Source organism: Ustilaginoidea virens, chromosome 1, assembly GCF_000687475.1.
Source record: "Ustilaginoidea virens chromosome 1, complete sequence".
Classification (NCBI taxonomy): Eukaryota; Fungi; Ascomycota; class Sordariomycetes; order Hypocreales; family Clavicipitaceae; genus Ustilaginoidea; species Ustilaginoidea virens.
In genome coordinates, this window is record NC_057316.1 from 6,111,397 (window position 1) to 6,125,680 (window position 14,284).

A 14,284-nucleotide genomic window follows, 5' to 3' on the forward strand; every position below is an offset into this window, starting at 1 on the left:
ACGACACCGGCTGTGCAAAACCTGTCGTCCCCGTCCATCCCACCCCTTTGCCCCTGACAACGCCGGATGCCATGAGTAAAAAAAAGTTGAATAAAAGAAAAAGAAGCAAAGGAAAGAAGCCGCACTGCCGAATATCCAAACGGAACCCCATTCAAAATGCACTCATTACTTCATGTCCTATACGGGCTTCCTATACAAAGGGCGAAAGGAGAGCCGTAGGCCTAAAACTCGACCGAATCTTGTTGGTCTCTTTCTCTCTTGGCGCGTACGGCCCCCTCGTCTTTCATGATTCCATTCACAAACGACCTGAAGTAATCGACGTACGGTTTCAGGCTCGTCTTTTCCCAGTCAGAAACGCCTTTCCCCCCCTCGTCCTGGCTAGCTTCGCTTTTCCAACAATCAATCTCGCCCAGCAGCTCTTGCACGGTGGGGACAGCCAGGGGGTCGAAATCTTCCAGGTCCTTTGTATCGATCGGCACACACACGCGCCCCGTGCCAGGATGCACTACAAAGGGGCTCTTGAGCAGGTGGTTCAGCTTCTTGCTGACCTCGATGTCGAGTCGGGGATAGGTGTATTCGAGGACAATGTCCTGCTTTGCTTCCAAAAGCGCGCGCGCGTCGAGGTTCTTGCTGGCGCCAGTCTTGGCGACGGTGTCAATGTCGGCCCACTTGGATGTCGATGCTCTGCCGGGAGCGGCGTCCCACTTGCGTCGAAGAGATTCGTTCAGGACTCGGTCGGGAAGCAACTGCAACAACTTTTGGCATCCTTGTTCGGTTTTCCAGGGGTCCTGAACCTCCAAGACATCCTCCTGGAAGTGGTTCTTGAGTATATCAAGGCTTCGGCTGTGGACAAAGTTAGGTTTGGAGTTGGACGCCGTGTGAGGGGAAATGGAAATGGCTGGGCTTCACTTCACATACGCCAGATGAGGATGCAGCGGTCTGCGAACATTGACCTTTTTGCCACTCTGTGAACCGCCCTTGATGACTTCGAGATATCCCGCAATCGCTCGCCTCTTTTGGTCGTCCAGACTGCGCACCTTTCTATCACAAACCCAGGCATGGACGCCGCGTCTTCCGGAATAGACCCACATGATGTGCTTGAAGCCAAAGTCTTGCCGCAGCGCAACGTCAACCACCCTGACGGCCATGGTCATGAACTTCCAGCACTTGCTGCAAATGTTGGCCTTGCTACAGCAAGTTCGAATGTCGTCGTAGTCTGTGAGATCGATGTCGAAGCACAGTTCCTTGGCGAGGGGCTTAAAGGCGGATGAGTTGCGAAGTGTCTTGCGGTCCCGGGGATTCGTGTTGTAAACCGGGCCGATTTCGAAACGGGAAGGCATGAGGCGGAGAACATCCTTACGAAGGCTGGAAATAAAAAGGCAAAAAAAAAAAAAAAAAAAAAAAAAAAAGAGGGGGAAGAAGAAGCGCTTGTGTCAGCAAGCATATTCGTCACCACAGGTCATGTTTGCGGTTTTGTCAAGACGTACAGGTCGGCGGTGGCAAAGGATTGGTATCGCAAGTAGGCGTCGTTCTGCAATGTAAAGGCGAATTCCCGGTTTCCGAAATCGTTGGTAGGTGTCGGGCTATGATTCAGCCACTGGAACAGTTGCCGCCAGGGGAACAGTCGCTGGTAGAAACTTCGCATGACCTCGGGGTCGGACGCGCTCAACGTCGTGACGTCACTTTCCGATGTTTTGGATTAGATGGGCGCCAGTCTCGACGGAAAGAAACGGGCTTTGTGATGGCCATGCTTGCGTTTTACTCACGTTGGCAAGGTAGCAGGTGGGCTAGACGGTTGCTGAGTTTTGGGTGGAGAGCTGGGAAAGTCGTCGTCGTCGTCGTCCATGTCGTGGTCGGGGAACAGATCAATGAGCTTGACCTCATTCTTGACGGGATTAGGGAGGTCCAGGTCTTGTTCCATGTCGACGTGGTCCATGTCAGTATGGAGGGAGTCGTCCAAGGGCTCATTCTTGACGTCTTGGGCAGCTTGGGCAGCTTGGGCGGTGATTGAGTGCGGCATCCGTGGGGGGGGAGGGGAGATTGAGCTTGCGAGGGGTTGTTGGGAGTTGGGAGTCGGGAGCTGGGAGCTGGGAGCTGGGAGCCAAGGGTTTGCTGATGGGGTAGTTGATGGTTGCAGCGGCTGTATGTACGCGATGACGATGGTGAAGATGGTGAAGAATAGAAGAGCAATAGACAGAATAGTGGGCAGTGGTGGCGGGGGTGAGGGTGAGGGAGGAAGACGCGTTGGCGACGCGTAAAGAGCCTGGACCAGGTACGGAGTACGGAGTACGAAGTTACATGCACGTGCCACCCGCCTCCTCCGTACTCGGAACTCCGTTCTCGGTACTCCGCTCTCGGTACTCCGAACCAGCACCAGAACCAGAACCAGAACCAGAACTAGAACCATTCGTCTCCGCGACTTTGGCGAAAGCCCCTTGCATCGCCCGCCCGTCCCAGGCCCAGGTGGGGCGGTGCAGCCGCATCACACTCGCCCAGCCGCAGCGCGGACTCGTGGGCAAACAGCGCCAAAGACAGGCACGCACACACAACCTTATAAAAAAAAATTGAGAGGCAGAGCGAAGCAGCAAACATGTGCGGCAAGACAAGACAAGACAAGACAAGACAAGACAAGACAAGACATTGGCTCTGTGGCACATTGCGCATCCCTCGAGCCAACAAGCCCTGTCCGCCAAAGCGTCTGGGCTCCGCCGCTCCGGGCTCTGGACTCTTGTCTCGGGCAAGCCGCACACGTCATTCCTCCAGATAACGTCCTCGGCCTCGGCCTCGGCCCAGATGCCCAGATGCTGGATGCCCCCACCACCAACTTGACCTGCGTGGACGCGTGGGCACTGGGCACCGAGCACCGGGCACCGGGCTCTGGGCACTGGGCACGTAGCCTCCTTGCGTCTCCGAGGCCCTTGTTTCTTTTTTTTTGCGCAGCTCCGTTCTCGTCTGGGCTTCTGGGCTCCGGATACTCCACTCCATGGTGGGACCGCGGCCCCCCTTTCCCCTTCCCCCCCCTCCCCACCCGGCAATCTCGAGTCTCATCTGTCATGTCATGCCTGTCATGCCTGCCATGCCTGTCATATAATGCCTGGCAGCCTGGGTGTCACAAAGCCTCCACTGCCTGGCACCTGCAACCACACTTTCGGCCGGCAACAAGGCCTGTTCTTTGGTTTACTCCTTCCCTCCCTCCCTCCCTCCTTCCTTCCTTCCTTCCTTCCTTCTTTCCGTCACCTGCCTTTCCCTCCTTCCCTCCCTCCTTCCTTGCTGATAAAAAAAAATGATGGTAAATTTTAATACAATGCTTACCGAGTACAGAGCATTAACAGGTAGGTCAAGTACTTGCCCTTATTTCATCTGCCCATCCCACTGACCCAAGCACCGCACTTTCCGCGCATCTGACGCGGCCCCGAGCCCTCCCTCCAAAAAAACCCCGCCTGGGGGGCGCCGGTCCAGGCCTGCATGGACTCCAGCTCGGAGCCGGGGTCCCGGGCCAGACCCAACTCGCGCCACACGATCGAGACCTACCGTTCTCAAATTGTTGTGTTGAGCAATTCTTATATTACGCAGCAGCAGCTACCCCACCCAACCACGCCCCCCCCCCCCCCCCCGGTGCTGCCTTGCGTCTCTCAACCGTTCTCTCCTGTATCCTCCAAGCATGCAGCCTGCCGAGTACTCATCACTTTGATAACCAGTCCAATTCCCCCTCCCCCGCTCTTGCTCGCCGTCTTGTTTCAAGTCCGTGAGCAAAAGGGCGTCGGTCGCACCATTGTCCTCCAGCGGTAGCAGTTCTTCTCCCTCCCTCTGCCTTTCTCTCTGCCTCTGCCTCTCTCTCTCTCTCTCTCTCCCTCTCTCCCTCTCTCCGCTGCGCTGCCTTGTTCCAGACAACTCTTGCCCGTCCCTGGACTTGTATATTCACATATACTTGCCCCCATGTCAGCAGCATCCGCTCTCACCTTCAAACCCAGCAAGGAACTCAACAGTCATCGATCAAACACGAACGAACCAACTCTCCCTCGTCTCACTTTGCGCAATTTCATTAATCTATTGGTAGGCCTCCGCACCTCGTTCAGCATTCCAACTTGCCGATATCTCGGTATTAACGTTAAGAGCATGAAGCAGATCATCGTACACAAACCGCTTCCCTTCCCTTACCGTACCCTGTTTCCCTCAGACAGAATCATCTATTAATGACTTTCATGCCTCCGAGATTACAAAAAGGGTATCACGAACAGATCCAAACCCCAAAACATGGCCACGCCCCTCGTACAAAAAAAGAAAAAAAACAATGCTTCCACATATTCCAACAATGGTCTGGCCGTACTCCTATGCGACCCGTATACATTCGGCCACGAGGTTTACAGTTCACCGACCGAGTTAACAAGCCGATTTCTGACCCTCCTACGCCGTGGGTAAACACCTGTCAACCGAGGGCGAGCATCCGACTACGAGGGTTACGGTGGTTTCTTTCCAAAACAGCGATGCTCGGCGGCCCAATCGAGCCGAAAGTCGGTTTGACGAGCACCTGGCCAACCAACAATGGCAGCTTCTGTTACGCCCTTTTTTTTTGCCGATTTCTGGTTTGGTTGTTCTTGTTGATTTTGCGCCCTGCGGCACAAATCGTGAATTCCTCATCAACCGTAGTTGGTCTGGGATGTGTTGAGTCGGGGTCGCTTCTCCGGCGGGCTATCGTGCTCTGATCTCGAGAAACTCGATCGGCCCATGCTGTACTGACTTCCGCCCCCATTCATCATGCCATTCCACTGGTCAACGTTGCCATGGCGCATGTGGCCAGGGGACCACCCAGAGGTGGTTGCTCCTGGTGATGTGGTCGGTTCATACTTGAGATTACCAGGTGCGCCCATGTACGGAACATGGTGATGGCCTACGGCATACCCCGAAGAATCCGCATGTACCCCCCGAGTATCCTTCAACAGATGAGAAAGATGGTTCTTCACCGACTTGAGCATTCCCTCTTTCGTGAAAGGCTTGGCGAGCACTCCGTTCATGCCTACGCCAGTCCACCGTTAGCCCACCAACTTTTTCTTCTTCTTCTTCTTCTTCTTCAACACTCGTTGGCCGCTTGTCCACTTACCGTGCTCGAAATATCCATTCACCTCGTCGGGTCGAATATTGGAAGTCATGGCGATGATGGGAGTTGCGGGGCAGTGTTGACGGATGTACATGGTCGCCGAGATGCCGTCGAGCCTTGGCATGATGATGTCCATGAACATGAGGTCGAAGTGGTCTCTGGGAGTGTTGCTAACCCGTGTGTAGGCATCTGCACCATTTCCCTGCAGAAATACGCCTGTTAGTCATGTCTCGTCTCACAGGTCATCATCCGTCACTATCCCGATCCCGACACCAACCAGGTGATGCGACCTCTCGGCTTTACAGAAACTTACAGCGTGCTCCACCTCGCAGTCCATCGACTTTAAAAACTTGATGCCGATTTTGGCGCATGTTTGGTCATCTTCAACCAGCAAGATTCGTGGTTTTTTGGCGGCCCATAGTGAAGCAGACCGATCCGAGCTCGAAGTCGCTGTTGGCGTCGTACTGGAGACTGGAGCCGGTGCCGAGACGGCGGTTTCGCTGGACATGGTGCTCGGTGTGCCGTCGTTGGGAATCGCAAACGGAATCTTGTGAATATGATCCGAATGGAAGGGGTCGATGCCGACCGTCTGCCCGACAGGATACACAGGGTATCGACTCAGGTCCGTCATGGGGTCATGCATCAAAGGCATGGAGACGGGTGTGACCACGGCGGCAGATTCGGATGAAGCCGCCGCGTACGAGCCATGGATACGTTCTAGCTCCCTGTCGGATACAGTATCTGGGGCCACGCTGGAAAGCAGCTCTCGGGCTCTGCGCAACTCCGGTACGACATCGTCGCGTTCGCCGTTTCCGTTCGAGTTCATCGGCTGTCCCGGCATGCCTCGATTCCTCGGGTCGTATGCGGCAAGATGATTGAGCATCTCATACTGAGCCTGTTTCTGGGCCTTGACCATCTTCTGCAACGTCATGACTTCGGTGACAAGGAGTCGATTCGTTTGGGAAACCTCGGCATACAGCTCCTGCAGCTGTTGTACTTGCTGCTGAGTTGCCGTCAATTGCTCTGAAATGACGCTGACGTGCTGGCTGGTAGTGAAGTCTTCGGCGACTTGCGACTTTCTTGGCGCAGGGGCTTTGCGGCGGATGTTATCCAGGCCTTCTTTGCTGTCTGCGCGAAAGTAAGGATGCTTGAACTCCAACAGCTACGACAACAGAGAGATGAAAGAGACACAAGTTAGCCTTGCAAATTGGACAATGGCATCGCCATTCTATCTGTATGTATGACGTACATTCCCTCCTGGAATCGAAGTTTCGCTATCGCTCGAGGGCTTCACTTTGTGAAAGTCGTATTTGTTTAATTGTCGAATAAAACTTGACATGTTGCTGTGTTTAAAGTGCTTGGGTAGAATTGATCGCGTGAATTTCTCGCCCTGTTGGTGTTGGCGACATTCATGTCAGTTGCTTGTGTGTTTGCATGCATGTGTCTCAGCAACGCCTTTCAAGGGTGTTTCAGCACGACGTTGACGTACTTCAACCACAACGAACGTGTCGCCGCCCTTGCCCCATCGGGCCACATCTTGATGTGCCGGGTCTTCCAGCATACTACATGGTTCTCCGGTTAGTAGGGCTCGTCAGAATGATGTCGTGAGGCTCAATACCGAAACAGTTTGCGAACCTTGATGAAAGACGATTAGTAAGAAAGAGAAAGAAAGCAGGCGAACAACACAAAAAAAAAAAAAAAAAGAACAACAATTCAGTTTTCATCTAGCTCTTGTCAACCGCATTGAAACATACAAATTCGCTGGCATTGTTACTGCCGCCAGGGGCAGCCGCCACCTCGGCTCCAGACATGATGAAGCCCGGGAGATCGCGCAACCAAGCAAGCTTGCCCGGGAGAGGAGCGCGAGCGATGGGCCAGTGGATACAATGGGATGGAGTATGAGGCGGAAGATTGGAAACAGTTGACAAAATCCCACAATGGCCGGATGGACCTGGCGCGGGAGAGCGGGATGGGTTATATTCAATCCGCGACCGTCCTGAACGGCCGTGTTGCCAGAGGATCGGTTCCCAAAACTCCACGCTGCCAGCGGCAGGCAGGCGTCAGTCGAACGCTGGAGGAAGCGCAAAATGGATTATCGCGAACGGGTGAATAGTCGAGGTCTGCATCAACTGGCGGACAGACGATTCATTGGCGATGAGCGACAAACAGCCTACGCTTGCTTGGGGAATCGATGGGCAGGCGAGTCGACAGGCGAGGAGGATGGATGAGATGAGTTGCTGGCAACAGACTCGCCCGGGTGATGGGATGGGAACGGATGGGATGGAAACGGCTGGGATGGGATGGGATGGGATAGGATGGGATGGGATAGGATGGGATAGATGGATCGATGGATAGACGGAATAGATGGACGGGCATCTGGGACGGACCCTTCATTGGTGGGCCTGTCGTTGGAGGAGGAGTCGACATGGACGGATCAGGTGGGTGACGGCAGCCGATGCTAGCTAGGGCATCAGCAACGCGGCGGCAGCAACGCGGCGGCAGGACCGGTGCCAGGCGCAGGCAGGCGCAGGCAGGTGCAGGAGGCAGGTGCAGGTGCAGCGTTGGCAGGCAGCGCAAGCGATTGGCGCAGCGCTGGGACGGATGGAGCGAATGCTTGTTTAGGCACCGGAGGGCAGCCGGAGCTGTGGAGAGGGGTGCTGGCAGCGCGGATCGCCCGACGCTAGCCAGTTTAACGTTTTTTTTTTTTTCCTTTTTCCTACGAACCAGGTTAGGAGGGAGGTGGCAGCAGGTACCTGGAAGGGCGCCGTAGGTACCCCTGGGCTACTCGCTGCACGGGACCGAGAGTGGGGGGGGGGGGGGAGGAGGCGGGGTTCGACGTCTGAGCGCAAGCAAGTAGCGCCGCGGTACACGTGTTTGCCAGGAATGTCGCGCGCTAGTAGCCGACCGATGCGCAAGCGGAGATTTGCACATCCCAACGTTCGCATAACAAAAACCTTGGACAAGTCGGTACTTGCAGCCCGGTACTCGATCTCATGCGTGGCCGGTTGCAAGTGGAAAAATGTAATGTTGGAAAGCACCGAAGCCGAGTCGCTTAGATCGAGGGGTATCCGCAGTGACTGACTGACTAGCACCGCCTAGCATAGCGCTTTCCTTTGCCTTTGACATTAGCGCTCATGCCAGCCCAGCCAGGCTCACTCATATTTGCTGGTTTCGTCGTTGGAGGGAGGGTGATGGCAGTCATCAGCGCTGTATCAGCCAGCTTGCAACGTGCAGGTCAACTACGATCTGCCAAAAGGGCCTGTCTGGCTTACTCTTCGCAACGCTATCGTGGTCTAGTGATTTTTTTTTTTTTTTCTGATTCTTGGCCTCAATTGCTTTCCTCTTGTCCTTCCCCTCCCTCTCACCCCTCTCCGCTGTCCGCTGTCCGCTGTCCGCTTTCTGACAGTCTCTGTCCGGTTTCCCTCTGCTGCCCGCAAACATCAATTAAAAAGTGCAATTGGGGTGCCAAATTCTGTGGGCGAGGAGTAAGCGACGGCATGGGCCTTGGGAAGAAGGGGTCTTGTCTCATCAAGGATGACGAAGGGATGCTACCTCGACCCCCTCCACCCCCTTCCTTCCTTCCTTCCTTCCTTCCCCCCTCCCCCTCCCCCTCCCCCTCCACCTCCCTCCCCGCGGACCAAGAAGCCAGCTGGGGATTGTGCATGGAGTTGTGTCCTACTTCAGGCATTTGAAATTCCATCCGTGGCTAGTAGCAGTGGCCTTTACAAGACCAAATCAGATGACGGGCATGATCGGGCTTTTTTTTTTTTCTTTCCATCCATGCATGGACAAGTCAAGCCTGTAGTTGGACCCCCCAGGCACCATTGGATTGGCCCAATTGTCCCCATGGTCGATCGCCTCCGCCCTTTGCCGGCAATGTGACCAACTGACATACACAACACAACGTGGACTTGTTGAGGAATGGATCTCGCATGGTTGAAATCTCGCGATGCTAGGGGACTCGGGCGTACCGCCACTGGCGCTAATTCGCATGCGTTAGGCCCCCAAAGCGGCAGGGAAAAAGAAAGTAAAAGACTGGAACAAAGGAACAAAAGAAGTGGACGCGAAAGAGAGACTGCCCACCGAGACTGCCCACCCCTTCTCTGTTTCCCCCCCCCCTCCCCTATTCCCCCGGTTCCGGAATGTAGGGCAGGCTAACAAGCATATCTGGGTGGGTGCAGGCGTAGATGGATGCGCGGCAGCAAAGTTTGGCATTTTGAAGTCATTGAAGTCAATCTTGGGAAGGGGGAAACATTGAACCGCTGCGGATCCACCTGTCATCAATTCAAGATATCTTCACGGCAGCAGCGGGCTTGAAGCTCAGTGATCTCTCCACGTCCGTACCTTGGGTACATTATGCACAGTGTATTTATACAGCATGCAGTTATGCAGTTATGCATGGCCATGCATGGCCTTGGCAGCGGCACACAGGGTCTCCCCAGATGAGATGCCAAGAACACAGACCAGGGTCCACTTCAGATATGCGTCCCCGTCATCGCCCTCACCGCCCCCGGCGCCCCCGAAAAACACCCAACTGGTGCGTCCAACCCTTCGAATATTGATATGCTCTCGTTCAGTTCTGCGTCCTTTAAAGTCTTTCAGCGTCCATTGCCATCCTATGGAGGGCGGCAGAGGAAAGGTGGCGTTCTTAGTAAGGACCGACGAAGGAGCAGGAGCAAAGCAGGTTCCTGCTTCCTGCTATAAATGCCAGATATCCTGACAGGGAAGGACTTGACACACACAAGTCCCTCCAGGTAGCATTGGAATCATTGCATCAGACGCTAGACTCCGAAAACCTGGCAAGTTTTTTTTTTGGGGGGGGGGGGGGGCTTGCCATTACTGGGAAGGTGCACAGATGACGGTACCTGCCTTGTGAGATACTCGCACGTATCTGCTCCAGCAGGTAAGAATTACGGAGACGATCTCGAGAGGCCAACTCGGATACCTACTTCCTACCACCTCCTACCTCATGGATGTAATTCCTACTCCAAGAGCTCCATGCTGTGGCACCAAGACGCTTTTTATGGCATCGCCACGACCCCTGTTGTAATCGCGACATGCTTTGGGCACGACGCATTCCAATTTACAGCGCACGCCCAATGTCCCCTTCATCACAGCTGTCACCCCCACCACCCCCACCTTCCCTGTCTCTAAACGGTAAAGCTTCTTCCTCTTTTCTTTTTTTTTTTTCTGCTTTTTTAACTCACATGCGGCGGCATCTCCCAATCTCGAATACCTAGGTAGTCAATACTCTGTGGGCTGCGGGTAAAACTTGACGACTAACCCAAGGCCACCAAATCCCCATTTTCATCGGCCTACGCCGAAGACGTGGAACCAGTAATGGCATGCAGGCAAATGGCCAGGGCAATGCAAGCATCGATGCAGACTTGTTGGAGATTTTCTCCTCTGGAATCTGTACCGAGTCCTGCGCCCTGACCATGTAGAGAGACTGCTTTGCTTCGCAAAGTCATCTACAAGGCCATCCATCGACTTGCATTTCGTTTCTTCTGGCAGATATTTGGGCTCCTGTTTCCCCTTCAAAGCGGCCCCCTCTGACCTCGTATTGGCAACTTGACAACTAGCCTAGCCTTCCGTTTCTGCTTCTGACAATCGAATCCGGCTGTCGATTCGATCGTTTTTGCGTTGCAAGCCACGACGCTATCGACGCCTCTTTCCGGTACGCAGAACTGAACTAGCCACGAACGACATTTGGAAGCAAGAGTGCAAGCCGCATCCTTGGATGAAGCCCCGTGACCGGTAGATATCGGTCATTTTATGCACCAACCAAACTGTGGGGTTCAAACTTCAGACGGCTGCTTTGTGCACGCGAGGGGATTATCACGGGTCGTCGACAGACCCAGACCGAGCACCTGGACGTAAGCATCGATGCTGTTTCTGAAAAACCTCTGCAGCGGGAACGTCGTCATGACCCCTCGTGTAATTACAATTAAAAAAAAAACTAAAAAAAACTAAAAAAAAAAAAAACTAAAAATGAAAGTAAGGAACAAAGATGAAAAAAAAAAAACTCCTCTGGATCTCGTCCTTGTGTATGTTGCATTCACGGACCTGGACGACAGCAGTTTGTTGCATCGATAACTCAGTCTTCGGCGCCTCAGCAGAGGCATTTTCAGGAGAAGGTGGCAGCAGACCAGTCCGTACCAGGAAGGGCTTGCGTTCTCCTGCTGGTTCTTTGTTCCAGAATAAACCCAGCAAGGAAACCCTTGATCGTGTGTAATCGTAAATCATGTGTCCGTCGCATTCCTTGATGACCCGAGCAAGGGGGGGGGGGGGGGAAGGGAAGAAGGGGAAGAAGGGGAAGAAGGAAAACACAGCTTGACGACTTGCATTGCCCGGGCTCCAGGGTAGCAGATTCTCCTGGCCAATGCAATTGTGGCGTTGCAAGCTCCAGTCACCACCTGCCTTGCCTGGCACCAGACTCACTGCACTGCACATGCACATGCACATGCGTATGCACAACGAGCAAAATTTCTGCCGTCACAGACTCTCAGCCCGGCTTCGAAGTTCGCTCAACCCTCCCATTCGAAGCCGGTTCGATCTTTCGACGACAGTCAACCTTCCCCCGAAAGCCCCGTCGCTCGCCAATGCCATGTCGCACAAGGGAAAGAACAGCGCGGCCAAGGGCAAAAAGCCTGCCCAGGCGGGTGTCGAGAGCAAAAGCGAAGACGTCCTGCAAGCAGTCGTACGTGCAGTGCAATGCTCCATCATGGAAGCCGCCCAAGCTGACAGTTGCTCCCACCCAGGTCCTCGCAGACTCATTCCAAGATCGATTCAGACCCTTTACATTAGACAAGCCCAGAGTAAGCCCAGCAATGCGCCCCTAATGCGCCCCTTTTGCGCCGGGGGATTCCCCCCCCCCCACCCCCGAAAGCTTCGCAAGCTCCCCCTCCTCTCGTCCCCTCCGACTCAACGGGTTGTCTGTCTAGTGCCTTCTGCCGCTCGCGAACACGCCCCTCATCGAGTATACCCTGGAGTTTTTGGCCATGAACGGTGTCAGCGAGGTGTACATCTACTGCGGCGCCTTCACAGACCAAGTCGAAGACTACGTCAGCCGCTCAAGATGGTCGACAACGTCCCGATCATCGCCCTTCGCCGTCGTCCAGTTCGTTCGCGTGGCAGATGCCCGCTCCGTCGGCGATGTCCTGCGAGACCTGGACAAGCGGTCGCTCGTCGACGGCGACTTCATCGTCGTCCACGGGGACTTGGTGTCCAACCTGATGCTCGACGGCGTCTTGGCGGCGCATCGCAAACGAAGGGAAGCCAGCGCGGCCAACATCATGACGGTGGTCTTGCGGAGCGGCGGCCAGCAAGACCACCGCACAAAGACCAACGGCGTCACGCCCCTGTTCGCCGTCGACGCCAAGACCCGGCGGCTGCTGCACTACGACGAGATGAACCCCCTCCAGAGCGACCGCTACCTCGCGCTGGACCCCGCCATCCCGGACGAGCTCTCCACCGAGTTCGAGGCTCGCGCCGACCTCATCGACGCCCACATCGACATCTGCACCGCCGAGGTCCTGGCGCTCTGGTCAGAAAGCTTCGACTACGAGCTCCCGCGCAGACACTTTCTCCACGGGGTCCTCAAAGACTGGGAGTTGAACGGCAAGGCCATCTACGCAGACGTGCTGGACCATGGATACGCGGCGCGGGCGAGCAACCTCCAGATGTACGACTCGATAAGCCGCGATATCCTCGGAAGATGGACGTTCCCGTTCGTACCGGAGAACAATCTTGCGCCGACGCAGACATACCAGCGGCACGCGAATGGTCTCGTCATGGAGCACAACGTCTCCCACGCGCACGACGCTTGCCTCTCCAACGCCGTCGTTGGCCAAGATACCAGCATTGGACCAGGCACCAGCATCTCGCGCTCCTTTGTGGGCAGAGGGTGCATAATCGGCGCCAACGTGGTGCTGGAAGATTCGTACGTGTGGGACAACACAGTCATAGAGGATGGCGCCAGAATATCCTACTCCATCATTGGCGACTCGGCCGTCATCGGCAGGAGCTGCACCCTACCGCAAGGCTGCCTAGTCGGCCCTAGAGTCCGCATTGGAGAGAAGACGAGCTTGGGAAAGAATGCCGCGGTATCGACCCTGGGACCCTCCGGCGAAGCCGTCGCCGAGAACGCCGCCGCGCTCGGACCGAGCACCAACGCCGCCCTGTTTGTCGACCCGCACGACGGCGACGAGCAGCTGGACGACCGAGACCCCTCGCGCCTCCAAAGAGGCCTCATCTACTCCCTCGCCGGCTGCAACATATCCACGTCGTCCATCTCCACCCTGGCCTCTGATTCCGAGTCCGACGACGATGCGGACGAGACGCCACCATCGGCCGGCGCGGAGGAGTTGTCGTCCCGGTCCCGCCTCTCGTCCTTTGCGTCGGACGACTCGAGCGGCAACAGCAGGTCGTCCTCGTTCCACGCCGACGCGGTCAACGGACTGCTCGACGCGCTGAGAGAGTCCAAGGACTTCGACTCGGCCAAGCTCGAGTTCATGGGCCTGCGCCTCGCCAACAACGCCTCGGACGACATGGTGCGAAAAGCCGTGGCCATGGCCTTTGCCCGACGCGCCGCCGAGCTGCTGACGCCCGAGCACGGCGGCCTCGAGGTCGCCAAGGCGGCCGAGAAGTCCCTCACCTTTAGCAAAGGCGCCACGGGGTTCATAGCCGAGGTCGGCGTCGGCGGCCAGGAAGCCGAGCAGGTCGACTTCATCCTCGCGCTGCAGAAAGCCCTCCGGGGCATGCGGAGCCCCGAGCCGGCCAACCTGGGCACTCTGCTGGCCGCGATGCTGCAGCAGCTGTACGCGCTGGACGTTGTCGAGGAGGACGGCATCCTGGCATGGTGGGAAGACCAGAGGGCAGCAGAGGGCGAGGCCATGGCCGCGCTGAAGGACAAGTGCAAGGTCCTGGTTGAGTGGCTGGAGAATGCCGAGGAGGAAGACGACGATGACGATGATGACGACGACGGCACGGACGACGAGTGATGCTGCGTAGACCGGGGGGGGGGGGGGGGGGGGAGGCGTAAAGGGCTTTTGTCGTCATCACAGCAGGGGTTCGTGTTTGGACTGGGAATTAAAAAAAAGGGGGGGGTTTTTCTTTGGGCGGGCGGGCTGGAGTCGTTTCAAGAGCGTTTAGTTTAGACACTCAGCCAACGCCTTGATGCCGTAGAGG

At 55.8% G+C, this 14,284-nt stretch overlaps 3 protein-coding genes across 3 annotated transcripts; 1 reads left to right on the top strand and 2 right to left on the bottom strand.

Annotated features, from left to right (window-relative positions):
* Positions 1–221: 221 nt before the first annotated feature.
* UV8b_01400 (uncharacterized protein) lies at positions 222–2,020 on the bottom strand (the record flags this gene model as incomplete). Its single annotated transcript, XM_043138898.1, has 4 exons — positions 222–843; positions 919–1,365; positions 1,488–1,682; positions 1,767–2,020. The coding sequence occupies 4 exons, from the start codon at positions 2,018–2,020 to the stop codon at positions 222–224; spliced, it is 1,518 nt and encodes a 505-aa protein (XP_042994832.1).
* Positions 2,021–4,637: 2,617 nt separating this feature from the next.
* On the bottom strand, positions 4,638–6,906 carry UV8b_01401 (uncharacterized protein; the record flags this gene model as incomplete). The annotated part of the gene is made up of 7 exons (XM_043138899.1): positions 4,638–5,014; positions 5,099–5,297; positions 5,409–6,257; positions 6,345–6,485; positions 6,585–6,657; positions 6,714–6,730; positions 6,850–6,906. The coding sequence occupies 7 exons, from the start codon at positions 6,904–6,906 to the stop codon at positions 4,638–4,640; spliced, it is 1,713 nt and encodes a 570-aa protein (XP_042994833.1).
* Positions 6,907–11,558: 4,652 nt separating this feature from the next.
* UV8b_01402 (uncharacterized protein) lies at positions 11,559–14,097 on the top strand (the record flags this gene model as incomplete). Its single annotated transcript, XM_043138900.1, has 3 exons — positions 11,559–11,795; positions 11,857–11,913; positions 12,040–14,097. 3 exons carry the CDS (start codon positions 11,559–11,561, stop codon positions 14,095–14,097), a joined length of 2,352 nt encoding a protein of 783 aa, XP_042994834.1.
* Positions 14,098–14,284: the final 187 nt, after the last annotated feature.